Source organism: Dysidea avara, chromosome 1 (assembly GCF_963678975.1).
Source record: "Dysidea avara chromosome 1, odDysAvar1.4, whole genome shotgun sequence".
In the NCBI taxonomy this organism is placed as follows: domain Eukaryota; kingdom Metazoa; phylum Porifera; class Demospongiae; order Dictyoceratida; family Dysideidae; genus Dysidea; species Dysidea avara.
This window is the reverse complement of record NC_089272.1, coordinates 39,447,970-39,466,459: the sequence shown is the minus strand read 5'-3', so window position 1 is coordinate 39,466,459 and position 18,490 is coordinate 39,447,970. Positions and strand designations below refer to the sequence as shown.

The 18,490-nt window shown below is 36.2% G+C and overlaps 1 protein-coding gene across 1 annotated transcript in view; it reads right to left on the bottom strand.

Moving 5' to 3' along the window:
• Nucleotides 1-18,490, bottom strand: part of LOC136250185 (phosphatidylinositol phosphatase PTPRQ-like) — a 113,273-nt gene that overhangs the window by 86,586 nt on the left and 8,197 nt on the right. Inside the window, exons 2-3 of the mRNA XM_066042368.1 lie at nt 14,452-14,559; nt 4,047-4,340 (exon numbers count right to left, since the gene is read on the bottom strand). Of these exons, the coding sequence (XP_065898440.1) occupies nt 4,047-4,340; nt 14,452-14,521 (364 nt within the window). The 5' untranslated portion in view covers nt 14,522-14,559. The remainder of the gene's footprint in view (nt 1-4,046; nt 4,341-14,451; nt 14,560-18,490) is intronic.

Here is an 18,490-nt window from a genome sequence, read left to right as displayed (position 1 = left end):
GATTCTGTAGACTTGGAAATACATTGTTTTATCCAACAGAGAATAATAGCAGCATTAAAAACAATCACAGAGAATAATTTTTTAAGCAACCTAAGCAATTAAGTTAGGTAATCCTAAGGCTGCAGCACATGTTGCTGTCAGACGTTCAGTGCTGGTCACTGTAAAGCACTAATAACAATAACAATAACAATTAATTGGTCGACAGTAATAGAAAAAAGGTAATTGTAATACTTGCAAATTCTAAACTTAATTCATGTTAAAAACCTTGTGTGATCCATTTTACCTGCATAATCTGACATAATTCTAGATACTGTACAATGTTGGATTACAGAGGTGACTTGATAATCCAACAACCTCCTTAATCCAGCAAAATGGTTTCCATTGAGCGTCAGATTAAAGAGGCTTGACTGTAGCACCTCAGCTGGCAAACTGTATACAGTATAGTTACAGTAGTGATGGGTGGTCCAGTCTGCTTAGCTAAGCCATTTCATACATTATGCTACATATGTGACCCAGTCTGGGAAAACTAGTCTAATTGCCCATGCCAGCAAATTCCATTTTTTACCCAGGACACAAAGCTACACGAATAATCTACCTAATTCCACAATCAAAATCAGCCAGACCTGAGTGGTCTGGTTTTGCTGGCTGCTTTCCCAAGCCCAGTGGCAATCCATACGTGCAGGATGAGGCCTTAATGGAGCTCTGGTCAACCTAGGGATGTAGTTGTACAGCTTGTGGTGTTGAATAAGTACCTCTGCTGTGAATTTCCTTTCAGTTTAGTCAATTTTGAGACCTCAATGGCCCAAAACGTGGCCTAATTCATCCCTACGCCTTCCTTATCAATTTTTGAACACCATCATGCCCACCTTCCAGGCCCCCCACCACCCACCACTTTTGGAGCACGCCTGATACAGTCAACCTCCATTTAAAAACTATCTAAAATGGTGAGAAACTTAGTTGTTGGCTACTTGCACAGTGGATGCTCTGGAAGATAAGGAATTGGTATAAAACGTGTGAAAATTTGGTACACATATGTAGCTTCAACCATTGGCAAGCTACAACACACTAAATACTTAAAACCAGCGTTTCTCAATACTTTTAAATAGGCGATAAGACCAGTTTTCCCAGACTGGGTCACATATGTTTTTCACTGTAGAGTAGCATGATCATATCACACTAATGATGATGAAATCTTGAGAAACAAAAAAATTCTGGATTTTTAATTACACGTACTGCATTCAAATGTTATAGAATCTCCACTATTACTAAAAGCCATGTCAGCAAGCAGTTGGTATTTATGTGATATGCTAACTATTTCTTTATTTTCTAACAGCTTTACTGAATATCCTAAACAGTAGCTCTATAAGGTGAATTAGCAGTCATCACGTAAACTGAGAAAATCCTGAGACTAACTACATGGGACCATGACACTATTTCCAGTGTTATACATAACTGTACTGTACATTGTAACAGCTGTACAGGTGCCCCACCCATGGTACAATCTATTCAGTGGTGGTTAGGGATGGCATCCACAGGCTACTCTAGTTGTGGTCCGCAGTGAAAGAACACTGCACATATGAGTTATTAACAACTGGGTATGTAGCTATTATACTGTTCGTCCAACAGTGCTGGCATTTATGTACATTTTAACAGCTAGCTACATTACAGGCCATGCACAAGCTCTTCAGCTACATACGTATTGTAGATACTGTAATTTTTTTTTGTAAAGTAACTACACATGTGCTACAGGCTGAATGCATCACACATGTAGTGGTGTTACCAGGTGCTACCTTCACAGATGTGGCAGTGCACGTAGTTGTGTGTAGACAAGACCAAACCATGTGTACATGATGAGTTCACGTGTGTGGAAGTACACACAACACATGTACACTGTGAAGTTATATTTGAGCAGTACTGTACATGTACATACCTTATCATCATACAGTGTATGATTTATAACATGTCTCTCTCATTCTGTTTGTGCACAAACATAACAACTTCCACAATTTGGATAGTTTTACTGTATGTATATTGTCAGTATTGTACTTATCTAACATATTATGCATTACACATGAGTAATCATTATAGCGCTGTCACTGATGCCAATATTAATGGTGGTGTGGTCTCAACTTTACATATATTGGACAACAATTAAGGAAATATAAATGTTGGATTCTTCCATCAAGGAATACTCCATCTTTGAATTGGTTTGTATGATGGTGTAGAGGCTATGTTGAGGATGAGTGTCAATGAGTAAAATAGTCTAGTGATATAACTGTCTTCTATCTGAGTGAAAGACTTGTAGATACTTCAATGTATGCATATGTTATACTGAAAAAAAATTTTGGTTACTTACATTGCCTAGTGATCGTTAGGTGGGTTTTGTTGCTCAAATGGTGTTTACATATTTGCTTTTGCTACATTTTCTGCTTACAACAAACACTTTTTCTGTAAATAAATACCTTGCTGGACTGTATGGTGGATATTGCTTGGAAAATAACTACCATAAAGATCAACTATATACAGCACCATACAGCTTTAGTAAACTCTTTGAAGTATACTGCAGCTTTGCTGGAAATTATGGTAACTTTACTATAGAGTGTCACGCAAGATGAGATAACAGGATTCACCAAATGGTCAACCGAAGTTTCAGCTCTAGAAGCCAAGAACTTCTGAAGTTACAGCACTACAAAGTGGCAAAAGAAGAAAAAAAATTGATCTGTGCAGCGACAATAAACCACAGGTGCTTAATAAAACAATCATAACTCACGAATGCAGTGCTGTACCACGATGCAAGTTTCACCAACAGATTTTCCATGAAGTAGCAAATCCATTGCTGGGTAAGTTTTGTCTTCCAGGCCTTTCTTAAGACCAGGGTGAACCGGAAAAAGTGAAAATGTGAGAATAAAGTGATAGTGAATCAATAGTCCAATGGAAGGCAGACTAACGCTCATATCTTCCATCCCCTTGGAGTACTGACACGAAACAAAGATTTTGGAACTTCCCTTGCTTTGAAAATCATGATGCTACCAAGGTTTTTGGTATTATCACTTCCTTCATTGTGAAACAAGCGCTTTAAAATTTATGGAATTTTTCAATTTCGTTACTATATCACCCATTGCACATATGTGCTGCAGGCTCTGTGTTTATTGCATTCTACTGTAAAACCAACTAGCTAATGTAGGATTGCATGAACATATGGGATTCTTGCAGATCCAGTCACAAATGTTTAGCTATGTGATTTATTTGTTGTATGAAGTTACTAAATTCAGTGCGAGTGATCTCATGGGTGGCAAGTTTCTTGCATGGCTAGTGCTTACCCACGCAATTTTCCACAGTTCTTGTACAGTGCATTGCAAATTAAAGAACAATCCCACGAGAAGACACAAACATTACTCGCATGTGTATACTCGAGACGTTACCTGTGAGCTGTACTGTAAGGTATAAGTAACTCAGAAGTGTTTTCAGTGTGATCCTAATAAGTCACTAAAGAAATTATTATTTTCATTTAGTGGATTTTCTGCTGACTTACCGCTAATTCCTTCAGACAAGCATAATTTGACAACAACTAAAGGCTACGGGCTCGATCATTTTACTGCTCAGCGTTGCTTCAGCCTGACAGGTGTCTTTTGGCATACTGCAGTATGTATTCTACAATGCACACATCATGGACTTACTTTTGTCCACCTTTGTGCTCTGTTTCTTTTTGCTGACAGCACGATTAACATGTCAATTAGCAGTAGTACATTATGACTTCCCTGTGACTTTGATGACTACGTAGCAATGTATATATTATGGTTATCGTCTATATTTTCCACAGTGACAAGATTGACTGCAGAGATGCTTTACATACATATCTGCAGGTATAGGTAACCTCCCTTGTTTCACTATTTTCTATTTCTATAATCCCTAATTAAACTTAATATTCTTAATTTTTCCCTTTTAGTAAAACCATTCAGTAGCATGCATTAACTACAGTACAATTTGTTTTTGTTGCAATGGTACTATTACTACTACATACAGAAATCACATAATGTTGTACATACCTGCCACATGAAGGGTAACATTGTCAGGAGTTATTACACCACCACTATAGCTACACATGTATTCTGTATGGTTGTCTGCTCGTGTAACATTGGTGATAATAAGATCTGTAAGTCCTTCACCAGTTGAGTTAAAAATTATGTAGTGGTTCAGAGTGTCATTGTCATCATTGATTATTTTACCATTTCTACTCCATCTACCAGGAACTGCAGCATTATTAAAGACCACCCTGCATTGTAAGGTTATATTTCCTGTTTCACATACTTTAGCCCCAGCAGCAGGTACAATGATCGTTACTATGTAAACGTATGTCAAATAACATATTATTTATACATAAGTATGCATACCATACAGACCCATTGCAAAGAATTAGGGAAGCGTGGCATTGTACAAAGTGTTAAGCTTGCAAGTGCATTTTCTATATTACATTCAAAAGATGTACAGCTATATGTACAGCTATATGTACAAGTATTCATGTGGCAAACCAGATCTACAAACAATCCAACAACTCAGTTTATAATTAAACTTTTCAAAATTACATTTATCCACATACTTATACTGAGAATATAAATATATCAAGACAAACAGTAGTGTGTGGTGTGGCAAAGAAGCTGGCACACAACACCGTGAGTATATTGACAGGAAGAAAGAAATTGAGATTTTCGCACATTCGTAGCTTTGTGCTGCCTTTACGAAACAAGGCTATTTTTGCTGTACAAACACACCCGCCAACGTTAGTAGTCCACATACCACATTCTAGCAAAATCACTTCAAGCATTCACAAGATATGCAACTTCAAAAATTGGCTTAGTTTCTTCATTTTTTTCCTTTCGTTTTTCTTCCTCTTTTTGCACACTTACAAAAACTGCTATAAAACGCAAACACCTAATCCGATTGCTTTACAATTTGGCACACAGAAGGGGGGTATAAAGGCGCATCTCTGTACCAACTTTGGCTGGAATACAATAAACAGTCAAAGTGTTATTTGCTATTATTCACAAAAAATAACACCAATATGTTGTCACACCTACAGGGTAAACCACTTATGGGAAGAAGCTGAATAACTATTGAACCTCAAATCTTTTGTGGCTTGAAAGAAGTCAAGTTAAAGACCACGAACATACAATGAAAAAACCAACAGTGTGTAACAATTTTGTGATTGAGATTAGCTAACAAAAAATGAATACTTGCCACACCTATTAGAAAAACCAGTCAAGGCAATGACTTGAAAATTGGTGTACAGATGGAATAATCATCTTAGAAAGGACCTTCAATGGTGTAGAAAAAAGACTTAAAGCAACAGTGTTATAACACGCAATCCAACTCGGTGTAGCAAGTGTGAGATCAAGATACTCTAAGCAGTCAACTAAGAAATACACTGCTCTATTAAAGCATTCAACAATGTCTTGTAGAGAATTTAACTCTGTTATAAGCCACACTGTGTAGAACTCAACTACTGTAACAATAAAGTCACCCTGTAGAGAGATCATCTAGAAAAAAGTCACCCTGCAAAGTGTTAAACTACTGATACATTAGCTAAGTCACACTGTAGAGTATTCAGCTAGAGTCACCTACTAGAGTCACCGTGTAGAGAAATCGGCTAGAAACAAGTCATCCTGTAATGAAATCAACTTGAAACAAGTCATCCTGTACTAGAAATCAGTCACCCTAAAGAGAGTTCAACTATATTTCAAGTTACCTTGTAGAGAGCAGCTGGAAACAAGTTTAATTACCTTGTATAGAGATCAGCTAGAAAAAGGTAACCCAGTATATAGAGAGATCAGCTACATGATCATCCTGTAGAGAGATCAGCCAGACCAAAATCACCTTGCGAGAGATCAGCTAGAAGCACGTCATCCTGTAGAAAGATCAGCTGGAAACAAATCACCTAGAAACAATTCATCCTGTGGAAAGATCAGCTAGAAGCAAAAAGAGATTAGCTAGAAACATAGAAAGATTAGCTAGAAACAAATCATTCTGTAGGAAGATCAGCTAGAAACAAGTTACCCAGCAGAGAGTTCAGTAGAAACAAGTTGCCCTGTAGAGAGATCAGCTATAAACAAGTCACACAATATAGATGTCACCTAGAAACAAATTTCTCAGTACAGAGGTCAGCTAGAAACAAACCACCCTGTAGAGAGATCAGCCATAAAAAAATCACTCTTAGAGAGATCAGCTAGAAACAAATCACCCTGTGGAGAGATTGGCTAGAAACAAGTCACCATGCAGAGAATTCAGCTACATTTCAAATCACCCTGTAGAGAGATCAGCTAGAAACACACTACTGTATAATAGAGTTCATGCAGCTATAAGCAAGTAATATAGTAATAAAAATAAAAAAGAAATGAAAGAAAGAAAGAAAGAAAGAAAGAAAAAGAAAGTAATGAAAGAAAAGAAAGAAAGTAATGTAGGAAAGAAATCCACGTTGTTCACCCTCTTAAAACTTAACTTTGCTCCATACAGTAAACAATATAGACACCGAACAGGTCTGAAGTATGCTGTGCTGCATCAGTATACGTGACCAGATTTTATAAAACCGATCCAAATCACACATCAGGCAAAATCAAACTAACACCACCAGTGGATAGCTACACTGTCATACTAGTAGTTTTGACACTCAGTACCACTCAAACTACTCAAGTCTGGTTTCAACAGACGTCTTTTCTGGGGGGTGTGTAGAGCTCGAATGGTGGTTTTAGGCCTTGTGAAGGACCTGGCATGGCAAGAATCGGTGGTTTACTGGTGGACAACCTGACAATGTTTGCCAGACGTTTTTCCTGTGGATTTTGCTACATATCAACTACTAAGGAGCCAGTACAGCCCTGTAATCTCGTCCCTGGACTCCAATCGTGGTCTGCCTCCATTTTGAGGTCTAACCCTTTACTACTTCGCCCGTCCAACAGCTCAGATTTTCTATCTTATTTGGCAGGAAACTCTACAAGCAGCTACAAGTACTGGAAGTGGTCTGGAAGGTAACAGATTGATGCATCTTTAGTTTAAATTTCATACGCGTGCTTGCCATCCTTGGAGAGTTATGCTGGCTTGAATTCTTTAAAACCGTTTATCTCGAAACTTCTAATGTGCGATTTGGATCGTTTTTCCAAAATCCAGTCACATATAGAGCAAAGTAATAGTAGGAGTTTTTCACCTTTTAGAAGCTTACCTTATCCATATAATTGTTTGCTCTATTGGTGACTGTAAACTCTTTTAAATGCTTTCAGATACTGAACAGGTCTGATATTTTCTATGGTGCACCAACATATAGAACAAAGTAATGTAGAGATAAGAGTTGTTCATATTTAAAAGCTTTACTTTGCTCCATACACTGTATGCTCTATTAGAGCAAGCTAACTTTTAATTACTTCCAGGCACTGAAAAAGTCTGATATTTGTTGTAGTGTATTAATATGCAAAACAAAGTAATGTAGGAAAGAAATTAGAGCTGTTCACCCTTTAGAAGCTTAACTTTGCTGATTAACTTTGCTCCATACATTGAATATTCATTTAGAGCATGTTAATTTTTAAAATACTTCCAGTTCTGATGTTTGCTGTTGTGTATCAATACACCATGAAGAGAGATCAGTTAGAAACAAGTCACCTTGTAGAGAGATCAGCTACATTTCAAATCACAATGTAGAAAGATCAGCTAAAAACAATTAAGTCACCCTGTAGAGAGATCAGTTAGAAACAAGTCACCCGTAGAAAGATCAGATGGAATCGAGTCACTCTGTAGAGAATTCAGCAGAAACATGTCACCCTGTAGAGAGTTCACCTAAAAGAAAATCATCATGTTGAAAATTCAGCTATCTAGCAATTCTTTCTATTAGGTTATGAGTCACTCTGTGCTGAGTTCAACTACAAACTGTTCACCATGTAGTCTAGGAGTACAGCTATATTGCGAGTTTCCCTGTAGAAATTTCAGTTACATACATGCATTTCCCTGTTGAGTATTCAGCTGCAAATAATTCAGCTTGTATTAAGTAAATGATTAATCAACACAATTGTAATAATTGCTGAATAATATTGTTAAATGTACACATGTATCACTAAACCACAATTAAATAAATTTCTCTGTTACATTATATTCATAGCTACATGTATTCCTATAAAAAAGAAAAAGACAAGTTAAAAGTAATACCCAAAGCTGGTCATAGGCTGGCTTTAGGTAAGAAACTACAAAAAGAAGTGGTATCTAATCAAAAACATCCAAGCTGTAAAAAAGGGTGAGGCCTCAAAAAAAGCCAGCTAGGGTGAAAAGATGTGAAATCCAAGGTGGTTGCCAATAAATGGCTGTGATGATAAGTTAATGGCAAAAAAATTAATAATGATAATTCAGGTGAATTTGGTAGTGAAACTTGGAGAAGGCAATGCAAATTCACCTGATTTGTCGTCATTATTTTTTTTGCTACTATTACAGCCATTTCTTGACCACCACCTTGGATTTCACATTTTTTCACCCTGGTTTTATTGGAGGCTGTACCCTTTTTTACAGCTTGGCTGTTTTGATTAGATACAATAACAACATTATGTACATTATATTGGAAAGAAACAACTACTAACAAGAGATGGCTAAGACAAATGTAAATGACGCACCAGACTTGAAAAAATATGCAGTATATGATATTGCAGTATATACAGCATGTAGCAAAAAATTTAAATGATTCACAACTGAAATAAGATTTCTTGCTTTGCTGAGAAAACAGAAATTTACAAGTTTAAAGACTATAGGTACATACTGTAAAAATAGAGTTTACAGCAAACATATATACCATATTGTCTTGAATTACGGCCTGGACATTTATTTCTTTCAATCAACGTTTTACCCTGCAACTAAACGAGACCGACGACTATACGAGACCAGTGTTTATATACGTACATGATCAGCATTCATCGGTCAACTTCATACCTTGGTGTTGCGCTCTCCTGGGCTCTCCTTGATGTTTCCCTCAGCATATTTCACAGATTCAAGCTTAACGGTACTCTATAAAACATTCTTCACTTAATCATTATATACACCGCCTGGAATTTTTAAAAATAATTACTACACTAGACATTTATTTGATACCCGGAATTTATTTTGTTATGATGCTGTATACCCCCAGAAACTACACGGGACTAGGCGTTAGGCCGGCAGTAATTCAAGGCAATACAGTATAAACAGTAAAACAGGATTTTGCCATTGAATTTGTATTGACTCCATTCTATTTGCAATAGAATTCATCACTTTCGTTGCTACAAAGAAAGTTTCTTTTAGTCAGTTGTTGTTGGCATGCATGCATGCATGACTAAATGAAGCCATTTATATAGTATGTATATCTATCTAAAGTACAGTAAACATATTTCCATGCTAAAACAGCCAAGTGGTATAAAAAGGGTGCGGCCTTCAAAAATTCTGGGTGGAATACTATCATCAACATTATTGCAACCATTTTATGGCCGGCACTTTTGATTTACAATTTTTTACAGAGGCTTTATGAAGGCCGCAAACGTTTATACAGCTTGGCTGTTTTTGCTTGGATTTCATTTCTTGATGTAGTTTGTACTAGTAATAGCATGGGTAGCAGTGAAAGTTGGGATAAATACCAAGAGTGTTGCCATGAAATTTCCATTTTCAGTGCAACAAGAGTGGTATTTATCCCAAATTTCACTGCTATACCCATGCTATTCCCAGTTAATACCATACTCGCTGCATATACACATGCTGTACATTAGCGTTGCTATGTACGCAATTTGTCACTATGTACTAAATACGTGTCAACACTAATTGGCGCTACATTGTTAACATAGATTCTAGCCAATGAAATTGCAATTATAACTTATTCACTGCTACCAGTGAAATACAGGATAAATTTCACTGCTACTATTGAGACTTTTGTATGGGCAGTGAAACAGGTATGGTATTAACATATATATTCAAAGCCAACCATAAACTAGCTTTGAGGTTTTTTATACAATCAATGTTCTTCTTATCTACAGATGCAATGAGACAAACTAGTGCTCTACCAATACAGAAAAATGCTGACCAATATGATACCAAAGCCTGATATAATTTTTTGCTTGTTGATAGTTATATTATATATAATAAAGTAGTGCCTGAATTTATTTGCGATAGTGTTTTATAACAAAGTGAATTTCTTCTAAGTTAGTTATACTGTACTATTACTACTGTATAATGTACAGACCTCAATCATGAGTATAATGAACAACAAACTAAATATTAATTAATAAGATTTAAAAATATCAACATTATAAGTTTCCACAAGGTGATCAGGCAAGTGATTTCATAATCAGATTGCTCTTGGAAAAAAATTAATACATGAAAGAATCAATTCTTGAGGGTAAGTGTAGAAATTTCTTGTTGCTACTACGGGTGATACTGGGAACTTTATGAAAGATATGTGACCGGATTTGCGAAAAGGGGTCTTCCACACACATCCAATTCTATGAACATAGAGAATCATAACTCCATGATCAAAAGACATAAAGCCCTAAAATTTTGTCCATCCCTTAAGCTATGTTTATGCTCACTACTGACCAAATTTAGGCCAATAGTCTTTTCCAATCTGAAGTTATGAATCGGCAAAGTTAGCAAACTGGATGTGTGTAAAAGATCCCTTTTCGCAAATCTGGTCACATATGATCACAAGGGATATCTACATACTGATTAATCATACAGTAGTAGGGACCACAAAGGCGTAGGTGTGGCCCACGAAACAACGTCACCCAAAACCAGCCTCAATTTTCCCTGACGACAATGAGGCAGTATTAGTTAGGTCAAACTAAGCCCAAATAGGCTTTCAGATTGATATGAAACGCTTTCAGTAAATTGCTACGAAATTTCTTTCTAAATTATTTAATGGAATTTTCTACTTAGAGTAACTGACTGACTGAGTAAGTAACTGAATGATGCTTTCAGACAAGTGTAGCTCGATAACGGCTAAGGCTACAGGCTTAAGTTTTTCACTGTTTGACGTCACTTTGGTCCGAGAGGTGCCTTTTGGCATACCGCAGTACGTACAATGCATTCTTCATGGACTTACTGGTGTCCTCCTTTGTGTCCCATTAATCTTTGCTGACAGCGAAAAGTATCAATTTGGTGGTAGCATGTGATGGCTTCCCTTTGCAACAAAAATCATCCATATTTTTCATAGTGGCTATTTTGATTGCAGAGGTACTTTTCAAACAGTTCTTGATTCGTACTGCTGTATAACAGGTTGAACATAGTCGATAATGAAGCATAATAGATACTTCACTTTTCAGACGATAGTTGATATAGCTGGGGCATGCGGCGCCATTTCAGATGCAGTATGCGAGGGTTCACCAGTTATAATAGTAATACTTACAAAAAAGTTAACAAGCAAGTACACAAAAATTTTGAAATTTTCAGCTAGAGTAGGGACCACATCACATCAATAAAAAGTACTGAAACAAGCTGGACTAGTGCATGATATTAAATCACAGTAAAACAATAAGAAGTGTTATATCCCTACTGTGCTCAAGATACCATAATGGAAATGCACAGTAGGGATATAACACTTCTTATTGTTTTACTATGATTTAATATCATGCACTATTCCAGCTTTTTTCAGTGACGTGCTATGATCCCTACTATAGTTGAAAATTCCAAATTTTTCTATGTAGCTGTAATTTTATGAAACATAACCAAATGGAATCATCTCTTCGTCTCTCCAATGATTGCCAATCAAGTTTATTTAACATAGCTGTAACACTGGAATATCGAGAATGATCGCTAAATACAAATCTGGCAACCTTCCTTTGAATTATCTAAATTAGGTATACTACTTGTCTATTAAAATTTTGTAGTGGCTCTTCTGTTAAAGTATCTTGATTTTTCATGCAAAACGTTGATACTGCAAGTTGAAATTGTTCAATTTTCACAAAGCAAATCTTGCACCTTTTATACTAGAATATAATTTACAGCCTGTTGTCACAAGTTTTATTAGCATGGTACTTATAATAATGATTACGATGAAGACTGGCACAATTAATAGTAGTGTACCATCCCACTGATCTGTACCAAAATGGCTAAAATATCAGTTTTGAATCAATGGATCACTAGAGAAGTTGTAATAGTATTGTTTATTTGATTACGTACTTTTGTAATGCTCTACTAGAGCACATTTTTTGAGGATTTCTAATAGAACACACATAGAATGTTCTAGAACAATCTAGACTTTCTATTGGTAGATCTATGAAATTATGAGCTTTTACTATTGAGTAGATTTTAGCTAGAATTTTCATTTATAAAGTAGAAATTGCTGTAAGTGAGGTGATCAGCCGTGATAGCAGTGGCTCAGTGGTTAAGGATTTGTCGCTCAGTGTGGAGGTCCTTGATTCGAATGCTGGTAACTTTTTTTTCCAATAATTTTCATACACCTATTTACCCTGCAGTGACTGTTTTATTAGAGTATTTTGAACCTGTGATTTACAGTTGTTTGCGTTTTGCCTTGTAACTCAATAGCTGTCTATGTAATTTCTTTTAAACCACCAAAGTTTGTGCTATAATCATTATGGTTAACCTATATGCATACCGATTTTTAGTTATTTCCATGAGCGGTTTACCCTGTAGACATGACAAGTTGGGCTTTTTTAATACAAATAATTGTCCATAGCTCTAAGACTATTAATCAGATTTGCACCAAACGTCGTCCATGATTGTACCGCAATACTGTATGTTCTCAAAGTGTACCAAATCTCGAGCTATGCATTTGCATTTCATAATGGTTATGTAAGGTGTGCAAAAAGAATAATCTAAGCCCCAAGGCTTATTTATATATTTTACAATCTTGGTATGTGGGATGCTGAAGGTAGAGGGCGTTTGTAGTATAAAATTATTTTAATTCGAGAATGGAGCACAGAACTATGTATGCATGAAAATAGCATTTTATTTCTTCCTGTAAATATACTCACAGTGTGGCACACTGGCTTTCTTGGTAGCATGACACACTACCATGCGTCTTGATTAAGTAAAATTCAAGTGCACACCTGATGGTACCCTGTATAATTCCCACAAATAATGAAAACATTGGCAGGATTCGTGTGTACAAATTAAATACTAAAAACAATTAATTATTACAAGTGTTGTCAGCCAATAATTATTTTAGCTGCTTCATGTACCTGTATAATGTTCTTGCTCAACCAGGTGCTCACTGATTAGTTGTGATGAACTTTCATGCAAACATGACAAATTCTAATGCAATAATTCCTATAAACCTTAAACTCGCATAAACCAGAAACTGGATTTAAACTTAACAAATATGTATGCCTAACACAAAGTGCTATAACTTTTGAAGCATCCATCCTATGGCTATGCAATATACGTCACTCTACTTGTGATTTAACAAGGATTAAAATGATATTTAGAGTTTTATCGTAACGTTAAATGGCGAGGCCAAAACTAGCCATGAAAATAACTTGTTGATAAGGAAACACGTAAACCCTTTACATACCTTTATGAAATGGTTGATAACTCGATGGTAGTTGCTCCTATCACCTTGCAACAACTTCCATTTGGTTGATCGTGAAATTTTCTATCAGGACGTATATGACTCACGTGAGTAACCCCACAATCAAAAATAAGCACATGGCAAGATTTTTCAAACACGGAGACACGACTTGTCTCTGTTCATCACTTCACCATTGTAGTTACAGTGTTCATTTAACGTTCTCCAAGTAGCACAGTGAACACGCTATGTGTATTTGTAGGCTGAAAAAATGAAGTTATCCCACCTAGTGTCGCCATGCATGCCCATACTGTGTACACATGCATTTCCGTAAGTTCTCTGTGGGTTTAAGGGATAATTTTATCACAGGCACACTGATTTCAATTGCCAAGGCAACTAATACTACTTTAAAAGTGACAAATTCTATTGCAAAAGATGAAGTCAACTATAAAGGTGATGAATTCAATAGTAAACAGACCTATCAACTATACATGACTGAACATACAAGGTTGCAAATCTTGTGCTAAGAAGCTGTGAGCATGACTACAAATTAGCCATAAAACACATTTAGCTTTGATTAATTTAAGGATACCAATCAATGTATTTTCCAAACCTTGGTCACCAATGTGATATTATTTGTTACTGGATGTTGGCAATATACACGGTAGCATGGAAATTTATCTATTCATAAGTTGATCAGTCAGGTGTTTTTGCTGCACTGTTTACCATTCTCCATATTCCATTTACACAAAACTTTATTTCAGCCTACCACACTGTACGTATATTGACAGGAATTTTTATCACCCGAGCCTCACACTTTTTCACAGTTTTGGATTTCAAATACACAGTATGTGAAGTGTGATCTCTATATTATTATATTGCTTCAATCTATATGTACATGCTACATACATATATATCGACAAAATTAATATGGATTTACTTACTGCTATTATTTTGTGCTGATGTAGTAGCCAATACATGGAAGATTAGCAGTAAAACAAATCCCTTCATCATAATTAACCAATTCCAGAGTTTATACAAATAAATCAAATCTATACAATTAACAACATGTATATGATGTACTGTATATACACAATCATTACTTACAACTGTATTGTATAAACTCATAGCAAATTACGCGCTTGTATGTCTAACAAAGACCTCACCCAAACCAGCTAATAGTTGTAAAAAAGTGCACGTCCAAGTAAAGCAGAGTTAACTACAACAAAAAGTAGTGATATACCATAGTGTGACCATGTGTGAGGTATGCAAGTTGTGAATATATTAATCAGATAGTACAATTATAAAGTATAAATGAGAACAAAGTGATACTGCTAGATTATATAGTAAGTCCTGCGAGCATCTTCATAAATGCCACTCAAATTTGATTCTCAAGCAAAGCGTATAGATTCTCTGATAGCAATAAATAGTTTGAGTTTGGCCACCTTTCCCTTGTTCATATTATTGTTATATACAGGAAAGGCGGCCAAACTCAAACTATTTATTGTTATCAGAGAATCCATACACTTTGTATAATTGAGAATCAAATTTGAGTGGCATGTACGAAGATGCTCGCAGGACTTGAAAACTAGCAGCATCACTTCATTCCCATTAATACTTTTATAATTGTACTATCTAATTAGTATTCACAACTTGCATACCTCACACATGGCCGCACTATGGTATATCACTACTTTTTGTTGTAGTTAACTCTGCTTTACTTGGACACACACTTTTTTACATCTATTAGCTGTTTTGGATGGGATATCAAACCTTTTTGTTAGAATAAGCATAGCCTCAATGTAGAAAACAGTAGCAAATCTAGGTGGGTTTCCGTGGTTTTGACAGAAATCCCTTTTAAATTTAGATCACAGTGACAGAATATTGCTGTAGACAATTTATCATAGTGCAACACACTTATAAATATAACTGTAATTTTAGTGGAATGCAACTGTAGTCAACTAACATCCATTTTAGCTTTTACACCCTTAGTAAAACTTCACTTTTCATCTCACACTGCATTAAAATGATCAAGATACTCTAATAGAGCAGTCACAAAGCAGCTTAAATAAAGCAAACAAAGTTACAGCATAGTTACAATTTCTGCCTAGCATTGTTGTGTGTTGTTACAGGAAGTTAAGTTGCTAGCTACTTACGGACTTTACAATATAAAAACACAGCTCTTGTAGAACAATGACTGTTCTATTAGAGTGATGATTAACTGCTTTATTAGAGTGTCTCAATCTACTCAACTAATTGAAGCGGAGATACCACTGCCTATGCTACAGCATGAGCTCTTGTGAAGAACTGAAGGGTAGAGAAAATGGCGAAAAAGTCCAGAGATAATAGAGGGGCATGTAATTACCTGTCTTAAATAAACAATTTTAACATTCATTATTACTTATAAACAAGTGCACCCAAATATGCTGCGATCTTTCAGACATGCTCAGAGGATCTTTGGCTGTTGCGAAGGTTGTTGTTTCATGTTGCAGAGATTGAAACACGATTGGTGAGTTGCCGTGCATGTATTTGTGTTGTAAAAATTAATTGTAAAACGTAAGCAAAGCTCAATTAATTTTTAGCCCATACCATGACAGCATGTGTTACGTGCAGTTGAGTCTCTATCATGTTAGTACAAAAATAGTGGACCAGGGTGAAAATTGTACTGCTATATTTGTAGGATGTCTGGAGATGACACTAGTATCCCAGTGTTGTCTTGATAATCCCTGACTAGTACAGCGATGCAGGGACAAAATTTCTTCTGACCTTATTAACACTTAAACCCGCAAAGAACTTTTGGGAAATGTGTTTACACAACATGTGCAATCATGACAACACTAGGTCAATTGTGTTATTATAAACAGCACTAGACTGATAGGTTGTGAAAATTTACATTTGGCCGATTTTGCAGTTTATACTGTAAGTTATAATGGCTTTATGCATAAATATACCAATAATCGAATAATTCGAATTCCATGTTCTATAGCATGTATTTTGATAAACACTTATGTTGTATAGTTTACCGTATAGCACAAAATGTTGGCGGGAGAAAATTTTAGCGAATTGGGCAAATTGAGATATATTTGCCAATTTATTTTCCGCCAACTTTTACAACCGTCGTTCTTGAATCACGGTACAGTCTCGTGAAGAACACACTAGAGCATGGAACCGAACCGAGAAGAAAGCAGGATGTCGATTCTGAATTACTTTTCTCGCGTTAAGAAGAGTTCTACCTCTACAGGCCTTCCAGACCCAAATGGACCACTTTGTGGTAAAGTGCCGTCGTCATCCATACAAGCTGCGAATGCCAGAGTCTCTAAGATTGCTGAAAGTCAGTCAGTAGCGGCAGGTGGAACACTTTCTTGTTCGAGGAAACCCTATCTTTATATGACTCCAGACCAACAATTTTAAATCGGCAAAAGAGCCGCGCATCATGGCATCACAGCTTCTATTGCGTATTTTAAAAGGAAATATCGTGATCTTCGTTTGACGGAAACCACCGTGCGAAGATTGAAGCATCTTTACCTATATAAAGTACCCGAATTGGAAGAGCAGAATTCGAAGGATTCAGGTGATGATGAAACGCCTGAGGAAGTTCAAACTTTGCCTCGTAAGAAGCAAGGAAGACCTCTACTGATTGGTGATGAGTTAGACAAAGAAGTCCAGGTCTGTATCAAACATATGAGAGAAGCAAGTTTAGCAGTAAACACAGAAATTGTTATTGCAGCTGCAGAAGGCATTCTCATGAACCATGATTCGAAGAGCAAGATTCAATTGACTACTGCATGGGCCAAGTATCTACTTAAGTGAATGGGGTATGTGAAAAGAAGGGCCACCACCTCAGGAAAGGAAGCTGTTGAAGATTTTGAAAGTTTAAAGGAGGAATTTTTGTTGGAAGTCAAGACACTGTCTGCATGGATGAGATCCCTGGAGATATGATAGTGAATTTTGACCAAACCGGCATACATTACATTCCAGTGATGCCATGGACAATGGAAAAGGAAGGAGTGAAACGTGTAGAAACCATTGCAAAGGATGACAAACAACAGGTAACAGCTGTGTTTGCTGGTACATACACAGGGAATGTTTTTCCACCACAGCTAATATACCAAGGGAAAACACCTCGTTGTCTCCCACAGTATGAATTTCCACCTCAGTGGAACATAACTTACACAAAAAAACCATTGGTCTAATGAGTGCACCATGAAAGAATATTTTCTTCAAATTATTATTCCTCACTTTAGTCAGAAGAGGAAAGATTTGAAATTTACCCAGCCTTGCTCATATTTGATAATTTTAAGGCTCAAATCACACAAGATTTACTCACGTTTTTAGATGATAACAACATCAATGTCATTCTTATACCTGCTAACTGTACTGACAGATTACAGCCTCTTGACCTTAGTGTCAACAAATCAGCCAAGGACTTTTTACGACGAAAATTTCAAAGGTGGTATGCCAAACAAGTGTGTGCTCAATTGAAGCAAGAGCCAGCAGAAAGAAAGCCAGTCAATTTGAATTTGAGTGCTGTTAAGCCTTTAAGTGAGAAGTGGATGGTCAAATTGTGCGATCATCTAAAAGCAAAGCCAGACATCATCCGTAATGGCATTAAAGAAGCTGGAATTGTTAGTTGCCTTGATGATATAGCTGAACTATTTCCAAACCTTGCTATATAGCTGGTATTGTTGATGTCATTGTAGTAGGCATTAATTGTTAGGCACAGTTATGACAATAATCAGCATTAATTTTGGTTACAGTTAATGAATATTATTGTAAATAATGAATGTCACTGTACAAGTATTTACATGAATCAATAAATGAATAATCACACAAGTAGAAAGTTTAACAATTCACAATAAATTAAATGGTGACATCTGCTTATTATCTAAGCACTTCACCAAGTGGGATCTCATTAGTTGTTGGTCAAACTTCAGTTTGCAAGTGTTTACCTTGAAGGCAATTGCTGTTGCAAATGCTATGCTA